The sequence below is a fragment of the Cyrtonyx montezumae genome, unplaced genomic scaffold (assembly GCF_038088225.1).
Source record: "Cyrtonyx montezumae isolate F1298 unplaced genomic scaffold, pur_monq_1.0 scaffold_2, whole genome shotgun sequence".
In the NCBI taxonomy this organism is placed as follows: domain Eukaryota; kingdom Metazoa; phylum Chordata; class Aves; order Galliformes; family Odontophoridae; genus Cyrtonyx; species Cyrtonyx montezumae.
The window spans coordinates 33,189,408-33,200,026 of NW_027071936.1; the positions used below are offsets into that span (position 1 = coordinate 33,189,408).

At 46.1% G+C, this 10,619-nt stretch overlaps 2 protein-coding genes across 2 annotated transcripts; one reads left to right on the top strand and one right to left on the bottom strand.

Annotated features, from left to right (window-relative positions):
* The first annotated feature begins 377 nt into the window (after positions 1-377).
* Positions 378-3,271, top strand: MAD2L1 (mitotic arrest deficient 2 like 1). Its single transcript, XM_065736108.1, has 5 exons — positions 378-488; positions 655-801; positions 881-1,001; positions 2,304-2,407; positions 3,002-3,271. The coding sequence occupies exons 1-5, from the start codon at positions 413-415 to the stop codon at positions 3,172-3,174; spliced, it is 621 nt and encodes a 206-aa protein (XP_065592180.1). The 5' UTR covers positions 378-412; the 3' UTR covers positions 3,175-3,271.
* A 1,125-nt stretch (positions 3,272-4,396) lies between these two features.
* Positions 4,397-8,041, bottom strand: RPL7L1 (ribosomal protein L7 like 1). The gene is made up of 7 exons (XM_065736809.1): positions 7,975-8,041; positions 7,687-7,795; positions 6,424-6,587; positions 6,115-6,252; positions 5,755-5,864; positions 5,321-5,533; positions 4,397-5,100 (listed from the first exon to the last, which is right to left on the bottom strand). Exons 1-6 carry the CDS (start codon positions 7,986-7,988, stop codon positions 5,325-5,327), a joined length of 744 nt encoding a protein of 247 aa, XP_065592881.1. The 5' UTR covers positions 7,989-8,041; the 3' UTR covers positions 4,397-5,100; positions 5,321-5,324.
* Between the last annotated feature and the right edge of the window lie 2,578 nt (positions 8,042-10,619).

The following is a 10,619-nucleotide window of genomic DNA, read 5'->3' on the forward strand; positions in this document are numbered from 1 at the left end:
GAGCTTTGTGCTGCAAAGAAGTCTGAAAGTATAGAAAAAACGCAGCTCTTACCGTTATATTACATTTACAGGATGCACCGGGATTTAAGAGAGTAGTGGCACAGTGCAAAAGGGAAACGTATTTCCCTGAAGAGAATGAAAAAAGTTAAACTCGCAAAATGCAAAGCGTTTTTTTGTTTCGTTTTGATTGTTTGTTTGTTTGTTGTTGTTTTGGCTGTGAAGCGACGCGCGATCAAAGCACACCTCAGGTCGCGCCGGCTAACGGCCGCGCACGCGCACGCGCACCACGCCTGCCCATCTGCCCGCGTACTCGGGCGAGCGGGAGGAGGGACGGCCTGGCAGTGCGCCTGCGCGCCGAGGCGGCCGGAAGGGGCGGGGCGCGATTTGAAGCGGGCGGCGGGCGGGCACCTCTATGGCCGCGCAGCTCAGCCGCGAGCAGCAGGGCATCACCCTGCGGGGCAGCGCCGAGATCGTCGCCGAGTTCTTCTGTAAGGGGCTGCGGGGCCGTCTGGGCGCGCGGGGGGACGGGGGTGGGGTGGGTGGGTGGGTGGAGGGCGGACTGGAGGCCGGTTCCTCTCTCGCGCACGACATGGCCGCCGCTGGGGCTGGAGGGGTGGCCCGCTCACACACGGCTCCCCCGCTTTGCGCGCACAGCTTATGGCATCAACAGCATCCTGTACCAGCGGGGCATCTACCCCCCCGAGACCTTCACTCGCGTCCAGAAGTACGGGCTCACCCTGCTCGTCACCACCGACCCCGAGCTGAAGAACTACCTCAACAACGTGGTGGAGCAGATGAAAGGTGCGGCCGCCCCTTCCCGCCCCTCCCCCCCCCGCCCATTCCTCGCGGCCTGTAGTAAACGCTGTGTTCTCTGTTCCAGAGTGGCTCTACAAATGCACCGTCCAGCGCCTGGTGGTGGTCATCTCCAGCATTGAGAACAACGAGGTGCTGGAGCGGTGGCAGTTTGACATTGAGTGTGACAAGAATGCCAAGGGCGAGAGGTGAGCAACAGCATTCCTCTGCCTGCTCCTCCCACAGGGAGGCATAAGGGAAAGACTAGGTATGGCAGTGCTGCACTGTTACCTCGGGGCAGCTAAGGCAGCTCCTCAGTAAGCTGTCACACCTTACCAAATAGAGCTGTGGGTGCTGTTAATGTGCCCAGGAGATTGGGATGCCATCCAGAGGGACCTAAACAGGCTAAGCAGTGGGCCCTGGTGGACCTCATGAGATTCAACAAATCCAAGAGCAAGGTCTTTGTGCCTGAGTCCAGTACTCCCTGCTATCAGGGGGACATAAGGATGGAGCATAGCCTTGCTGAAAAGGACCTGGGAGTACTGGTGCATGGCAAGCTGGACGCGAGCCAGGAATATGCCCTCACAGCCCAGAAAGCCACCCATATCCTGGCCACATCAAAAGAAGCATGGTCCACAGGACAAGGGAGGTGATCCAGGCAGTCTGTTATATGCTGGTGAGATCTCGCCTGGACTACTGTGTTAAGCAATCTCAGTACAGGAGCAACACGGACCTGTTGGAGTGTGTCCAGAGGAGTGCCACAAAAATGATCCAAGGGATGGAACACCTCTCCTATGAGGACAGGCTGAGAGAGCTGAAGCTACTCAGCCTGGAGAAGAAAAGGCTCTGGGGAGACCCAAGTTGCCTTTCCGTATCCAAATGGGGACTATAAAAAAGAAGGGGGCAGTCTCTTCAGTGGTGTCTGCTGTGATAGGACAAGGGGAAAGGGTTACACTAGAATAGGGGAGGTTTAGATTGGATATAAGGAGGAAGTAAGGTTTTTTGTTGTTGGCTTTTTTTTGTTGTTGCACTGGCACAGGTTGTCCAGAGAAGTGGTAATGCCCCATCTTTGGAGCCCCTGGAGCTCAAGCTGGACAGGGCTTTGAGCAACCTTATGGAGCTGTAGCTGTCCCTGTCTATTGCAGGGGAGTTTGACTATGCAACCTTTAAAAGATCCCTTCCAACACAAATGATTCCATGATTAAACTGTTTTGTAATCTGCAGGTAAACAAAGTCCTGTACTACTGCTCTTCTGCTTTTTGCCAGAACTCTCTCACCCACTCCAGACAGAAAATACATCCTTAAGAAAAAAAAGTGAGGTTTCACAAAAACAAAGTGAAACTGATTAGTCATTTTCTATGCCCGTTTACCTGAGGCTTAAAAGAATGCCTCTACTCTGCATAACCATACAGCAACACAGAACCCACAGCAGTTTAGCACAACTGTGCTTAAAGAAAGCTGTCAGCATAGTAGTTAATGTTGCTTTCTTAACCATTTTTCTATTTTGCCAGTGCACCCCGAGAAAAATCTCAGAAAGCCATTCAGGATGAAATTCGATCAGTTATCAGGCAAATCACTGCCACAGTAACTTTTCTGCCTCTCTTGGAAACTGCCTGTGAGTATTCGTAACTTCTCTGTAAGAAATCACACTTCTTTCAGAAAGCCTGAATTAGTGTTCTATTGCAGAAAATCTTTTCTACTATTTTGTGTTTTTATTAGTACTTGAAATGGCATGCTATTGCATTTGAGAGAATAAGATTTTGTTAGACTGAGACAGTCTCTCATTAATGTACATTATAGAAGAGGCATATCAGATAAAGTACTCTTAAGAATCATCCCACACTGCTTCCTGTAAAACAGACTGGAAAGCATTGCTAATGTAAATAACATGCTCTCGCTCTCTCATTCAAGAACTTGGAGCAACTTCATTTGAAGGTACTAGTGGTAATTTCCCCCAAAAATACTTAAAGCTTTTTTTTTTCCCCAACAAAGTGACTTAACCGGCTTGATGAAACTGTAGTTCCTCAGATACACTAATAACGTGACTATAGGAATACTAACCAGTGCTCATCTTCATTCTTTAACTGCCATTTCTTCTTCAGTAGTGTCAGTGTAACTTCTGATAACCCTGGTGAATGTCTCCATATATTTTAACTTCACAGTCTCTTTCGTGCATATGTACTGGTAACTTGTTCCCACTTGCTTACAGGTGCCTTTGACTTGCTGATTTACACAGATAAAGATTTGGTAGTGCCAGAAAAGTGGGAAGAGTCAGGACCACAGTTCATTGCCAATTCAGAAGAAGTTCGTCTTCGTTCCTTCACTACCACGATCCACAAAGTAAACAGTACGGTGGCTTACAAAAAGGATTCTTTTCTGTAGAACTGTTTCTTGTACATATCCTGTCCTCTTGTATAGTTTCTGTTTATAATGCAGCTATGTTGTGAACACACCATTACTCTTGCTGAAATATGGTACAGAACAATGGCCTAGCGTACCTGATAATGTGGTGCTCACTAGGTTGAGCTGACAGTTCAAAGAGCTCTAACTGAGGTGTTCATGACAGTGTAATGCCTGTTCTTCACACAAGGTCTGGGTTTCATTACCATACCTAATCCTGAGGCTAATTCTAATGTTATTACCGTGAAAGCAGCTGATGGATCAGAAAAAGGCTCAAACAGATGAAGCCTTGTGTTTTAAAGAACATAAGACTGCAGTTCTCAAGAAGGTGCAGTCTTGCATTGGTCTATGTCTTCTTCAGTGTCTGTCCAGCATTTTCTATGTCTGTATTCTTATTTTATGAAATAAAACTGTATAGAGTTCTCCTAATCAGAGAATGTGGTGATTTGTATTTTAGATGCTAGAACTCCATACCAGCAGCAGTCACAAATCAAATGTTTGTCAGTATGAAATCCTTGAACCTACATTCATCAATTATAGTTTGTCCCTACTCATGGCTAATACTGTTTGTTGGAGACTCAATGTTTAATGACTACTTTATTAGAATCACAGAATAGTTTGGGTTTGAAGGGACCATTTAAGGCCATCTATTTCCAATCCCCTGCTGTGGGCAGGGACACCTCCCTGTAGACCAGGTTGCTCAAAGCCCCAGCCAGCCTGGCCTCAAATGCTTTCAGGGAGAGGGTATTCATAACCTCACTGAGGAACTTGTTCCAGTGTCTCACCACCCTCCCAGTACAGAATTTCTTCCTAATATTTAATTCTCCCCTCTTCTAGTTTAAAGCAATTTCCTCTCATCCTGTCACTACCTGCCGTCATAAAAAAGTCCCTCTCCAGCTTTCTTGCAGGCCCCCTTCAGGTATGAGAAGGCTGCTTTCAGGTTCCCAACTCCAAGTCTTCCCTTTACAGGCTGAAGAGCCCCAGCTCTCTGAACCTGTCCCCATAATGATTAGGCACAATGCTGCTTTCCAAATTAATATCAAACAATAGCCCATTTGAAGAAACTCCATTAAAAAAAACAACAAAAAACAAAAGAACAATTTACAGTATCCTAAACCACATTCAGCACTCCCCCCAGGCACATCTGAGTTACATAGTACTTAAGCACTTATGTATCAGTCAAAGCATGAGTGGTACAATACTATCATTTTAAAAGAGTTTATTTTAAAACTATTAATTCTGTAATACTGCTGTAGAGTGTGAATAATGGGCTTTCCTATCAGGAAATATCCATCCACACAGCAGTCCCACTCTAGCACTGTTTGAGAGATGTTATGTAAACCAGTAAGACAAATAAAAATATAATCTAGCTGCAGTAAGAGGAATAAGCCTAGTACTTTCCTCTGCCTGTCAGTGACGTTCTTAAGCAGCTGACTGCACCGCCCACTTACACCCAAAAGTAGGTGCCCTTCAACAAGTGCAATTTCAAGCACTTCCCTTGGGGAGGACTGGATCAAAGCAATGGCTACTATTCCCTCATAACAAATTTAAATCAGGAAATGACAATGAATGCCTTATACCAAAGGTGAAATAAAGAGCTGACTGGTACAGTACCAGCTGTGAAAAGTATTGAAAACAAAACAAAATAAATCCAACACCTTAAAAACAGGTCAGATTGCTCCAGGAAGTTCAAGTCATTTCTTTTTGCACCAAATAAAATCTCTCTTTCTCAAGGACCAGCCTAGAGTACAGCTTCGTCACGTGGATTTTGTCGTCGTTTTCTTCTTTTCTTTTTTTAAATGTAGCACCAGTTCAGAGATGTAGTATATCACTGTAGAAAGCCCAGGTCCATGAAAATTACATACAAAAAAGAGCAGGTTATAAATCCCCGTGTATTAGGTGCACAGACTGCAGAACAGAAAAGAAAACAATTGCCAGTCACTTGAACACAATCTCCCAGCAATCAAGCCTCTACAAGGTCCATTAGAATGGATAGCTAATGCAATCCGTGATCTTCTCTAGTTTCTTGTGACTGAGAGTCACGGTTGTAAACTCTCATCTTTGATGGCAATACAAATTCCTTATGAAGCTAGATAAACAGTAGGGATTTATAAGTTACATTCCTCACCTGTCTAGTTCAGCTGACGTATAAGCTGGTTGATTCCTTCACCTCTGCAGCCAGGCTTACCCATCTCCTTGAGGAAACCCACTTTATTATGTGCAGCATGACGGGCCACTGACAGCTGGAAAGGCCACAAGAAGTCTGTGACACTTTTGAAATGCTTCCCAGCTGAGTAGATTTCATGAATAAGGTCTTCCAGGCAAATAATACCGTATTTCCCTAAAGGAAAAAAAAAAAAGTAAAATGAACAAGACATACATAGCACATACACATAACACCCATACAAGAGATGGGAAACTATTCCTTCACACTATCCAAGAACCACCAGTCCTCCATATACAAGTCTTGCGCAATTATTCTCCCCCTCTTCTGCCTAAGGACACACTGCAATCTCTCACCACCTTCCTTAATTCACTTCATTTTCTTATCTTATTCCTCACCTAAATGTTCCTCTATCAACATGTTGTCTGTCAGAGGTACCCTCTTTTGTTTAATCTTTGCTTGGCCCCGTTTCAGGATGAGCTCTCGTACAGACTTCAGGTTAGGATACCTGCACAAAAACAAGAAATCAGACTGCTCAGCAGAGAGACATGATGCAGTGGGGAGCCCCACTCTACTGCTTTGCACTGAAGTCAGAAAGCAAACAAGGTAGCTTCAGAATGATGAAGATGAATAGTAACAAGTTTTAGGCATGAAGACGGTGAGTTTTTGTCTGCTTACTGGAGAAGCTAGCTACAGATTAGAAAGCCACAATACTTCCAAACATAGTGCTGCAAAAGCATGTGACTCGTAGTTCTTACCCCCAGGCCACATAAGGTTCTACAATCCGCAGCATCTTCAGTGTTAAAGGAGACAGCTTAACGAATGTTCCACTGAAAATTTTTCTCAGCTGCAACAATTCGATCACTCTTCTTACCCTCAAACTCACTCCTTTAATCCTTAAACAGAAGAACACTCTATCAGTAAACGCGCTTCTTTAATACAGTACCAAATGGCCTCAGCTTACCTGCAAAGGGACACAGGTGGCTTGATCACACTTCCTCTGCTTAGAAGGGATGTGACATTTACAGATAACAGCAGTAACAGAAAATAGTGACAAGCTTTCTTACTCTGTAATCCGCACAACGAAGGCCAGTTTGTGCTCCTCAGGTACAGCCACCTGCCCAGGCCGCTGCTCCATGCGCCTCAGCCGGACATCGTCACGGCGTTTGCGCCACGAATCTCGAACAAAAGTCTCAAGGCGCTTAAACTGGATCTGTTTCCCCTTCTGGAGCTAAAGTCAAAAGGACAAGAAACGATCGGCAACCCTAGAAGCTGGCATCTCAAAGCTCAGATGGAATTCAGCACTACGCTCTTTTATCTTTGGAGACCGTAATAAGGTAAATTTGAAAATCCAAGCCTCAGAGAGACAGAACTCAGGGACAACATACAAACTTGCAGACTTTTAAGCAGTGAGAGAACTAGGAGGTTTTCCATAGAAGGAAATAAGTTCAGAAAGACCCAAAGCAAGACCCAAGAGGCTTCCAGGGACTGGAGAAATCAAATGGACACAACCACTCACACAATGCTCGGTCCATTCAGGGAAAGCCAGAAGCAACACATCATAAAAAAGATGTAACCTGATAGTCTACCACAACTGAAAATAACCATCCAAAAGAAAATAACTTGGTTTTAATTCCTTTTTTACAAAAACACACATTCAAAAAAAAGAAGTGAATTCAATACTGTTATTAATTTAAATACAGAGCATCCAGCTCACTTGAAAAAAATCTTTTCAGAATTATGGGAATAAATTGTAAGCTTTTATTTTTTTTTTCCAAAAAAGTTTACCTGCCTGTGCTCAGTTCACAATCAAGTACACCCTACATCACACTGCTTCCACACGTGAGAGGAAGGTACATGGCAACAGCACTTCAGATACACAGCCAGCTAAAACAGTAGGCAGCTCTTGAACTAAAGATTATAATCTTCAGTTGTCTTGCACACTGGAAACCACTTGTGAAGTTGGGCCACAATTTCCAAGCAAGCAGAGACTTGACTAACTCCCACCATTAGCTCATTTTTACTAAGGAGAATCTCAGAAGTGGCTACTGAGCGCTACTACTCAGGGAAGTGGTAGCCAGGGAAAACCTTTCAGCCGGGGAAAACCGCAGCCATCTGCGTGCTTACAAACATACCCACAGTACGCAACAAAGAATGGAAGAAGTTTTAACGTGGTGCCACGAACCCCACAGGCACAAGTCCCTCAGCAAGCCCTATGCCAATTCCAAAGCAAGCCCTGCCCAAGGCTGCCAGAGCAAAGCAGTTCCCCAGTTCTTCCACTAAAGAGTTCTTAAAGGCAAATGCGGACAGCGCTGCGCCCCGCCCCGCACCTTGCGCTTGTTGAGCAGCGCCTGCTTGGCCTGGGTGGCCTTGATGGCCTGGTACGCCTTCCTCCTCTTCAGCAAGTTCTCCGGCACCAACGGGATCCGCCGCTTCTGCCTGCGGACGGGAAAAGCCAAGCACGCTCAGAGCCCGTCGCACCGCACCGCACCGCACCGCACCGCACCGCACCGCACCGCACCGCACCGCACCGCACCGCACCGCCCTCCCCAGCCCCACAGCCGCCCGCTCCCGGCCGATGGTAGCAGATCCACGCTCCCCGGCCGCCCCGCACTCACTCGGCCTCCGCCATCTTGCCGCCAGTGGCGCTGCTGCGCACGCGCCGCGCGAGGCAGAGGACGGGAGGGAAGGGGGCGGGCCGCGCACGCGCCGCTCCGCCGGGCTCACCCGAGGAACGAACCGGAAGAGCAAGGGCATAAATGGGCGGGGAAGCGTCGCGCGTGCGGGATGGGAATCCTTAGCAAAACTGACGGCGGCGTTAAATTCAACACGGCAACACCCAGCACTGACTGAATCAAAAGCTGCCTCAGCTCGAGGGTCACAAGGACTGCCTGGGAATATATATATACATGCATAAGTTATATACAGACCACTGAGGTTGCAGAAGCAGGACGAGACTCAGGAACAAGAGCTTTTCTTGTGAGAGATGGCTCTGCCTCGTGTGCCTTCACCTTCACGCTGCTCCTGCTGATTTTTCATGTGAGATTACATGAGAGATTACAAGAGCAACTTGTACCAGATCTGTTGACCCCTTCACCATCCTCCACTGCTACTGAATCAGTCCATTATCAGTGTTTCTGCATAACATGAATGTAACTTGACCCAAAATAGTATTTCTCGAGACAGTAGGCCTAGCACGATGTTGAAGAGCCCCATCTTGAAAAGCAGCTTTCCCCAGCAGCACATGGTGAGTGTGAACACCATACGTGCTGCTCAGCTTCATCTCCAGCCTGGGAAAGGCTTGGGAGCTCTGCATCATTACCAATAAATTTATATAAAAGAAATCCTTCAAATGTCAGTTGAGCTTTTAGAGACTTCTCTACCATGTAACTACTCATAGATTTGAATCTTGCATCTCACTTTCTGTTTGCAGTCACTGGGTTTCAGCATGCACCTGCTTTGTCTGCTAACCACATATCCCTCCGCAACGCCCTGAAGGAGCACAGGTAGTCCTGCCACCAGCTGGCAGGGGTACCTCTGCTTTTCTTACTTTTCTGTCTGTCTCAGGGAAGCTATGCCCTCACATATAAACCCTTGGAGTATTATTTCCAGCTAAATTGAGAAAGGAGAATAATTTCTCGTGAGTGTGAATTTCCAGCACCAGGCTGGGACAGTGCGGGTATAAACACCCTCTGTGCCCTCTACAAGTTGAATGAGAGCAACTGTGTCCTGCTGGTCCTGTGTATGGTGAGATTATGTTGATCATGGAGTCAAAGCTTGGAATAGGAAACACCACAAGGACAAGAAAGGAGGGAGGATCCAGAATTAGAGCCATCCATCCCCTTTCCCCCCAGAAAACAACAAGAAACAGGTATTTTGTCACTGTATACTTACTGCATCACACAGCTGGGGAGGTTTGTGATAATGCTGTAGTGAAAGAAACTCTCCTTAGAAAATACAAAAGGATTATTGTACTGAACTGGGAGAAGCTTATGAGATACAGAATGAACATGGATATATGGATAACTGCTGGATTTGAAGCTGTACCCACGAATGCTTCTGGTAGGAGGAACTGCTGTGACAAACCAGAGCAGGGGGCTGATGACATGGGGGAAGCAAGCATGGGACAGCACCTGGAGCAGTGCAGCTTGTCAGTCCAGGGAAAGGTGGAGAGAGGGACTGAGGTGAGTGGCCTGAAACGTCGATGTACATCGCTCTGGATGTCCTCAGCTGAATGACAGGAAAGCACAGAGGAACGCAGAGCCTGAGCAGACAGACTGGCAGAGCTGGCGAGCAGATGGAACCACAGCTGCAGCAATGCTTTTGTGTGTTCAAAATCTTTATTTGGAAGGAGGAATTGTGGCAGACGGACTGGACAACGGTCTCACCCGTAGATGGTGCCCTCGCCTCACAGCAGGGAGACGCTGCATGTGATGGGGCAGCCCTGGTGTTCTGCAGCCTCCTCTTTGCCAGGGAGGACAAAAGTGGGATGTGTGCCTGCTCACTGGATGCCATTTTCGTTGCACCTGTACTCATTTGATTTACACCACTGACATACTATTAACTTTTCAGCTACACAGCTGAGAATCAGAGCCTTGCACTAAAAAGCTCTGTGATGTCAAAGTTTAATAGCTTCACTTCAAAGACATTGCAAACCTTTATAATATTAAATTAGCCCCCTCGTATTTTGATGGTTTGTACCTGAATACCCATATTTAGAAATTAGAGCCCACATTCCTGCATGGGTTCAGGCACATGTTCTGCAAAGAGCATACCTCTTCGGGAGGAAAGCCAGCTTCCAACCAGCAATTCTTTCACGAATTCTTTGGGATTATGAAATAGAAAGCAAAGAGCATATGAAATAGGTCATATGAAAGCTTTATTAAAGAACATATGGGCAAATCATAAATTTCATTCTGCCATGAGGGTAAGCTGCTCTACGTCAATGTAACTGAAGTCTCTGGTAGCTCACAAAGGGAAACACATCCCATTTAAATCTGCACACAAGTATGTTTTGTTTAACAGGGAAATGCAGATGAGATCTTGGGTATTTCATTGTTAACAATACGTAAGTAAATATTTCAAGTGCTGTTGCTATGAAATGCCACTCAGCATAGAAGCACACCTCAGCTGACTTGTTAAACATTAACTAATAGCTATAGTATATTAATGAGTTACTTTTCAAATGTCTTTATATTCAGGAAAAGTATTCTCACTTTCCTATATGGTGAGCTATTTGTAAACTAACCTTCAGCACTCTGAA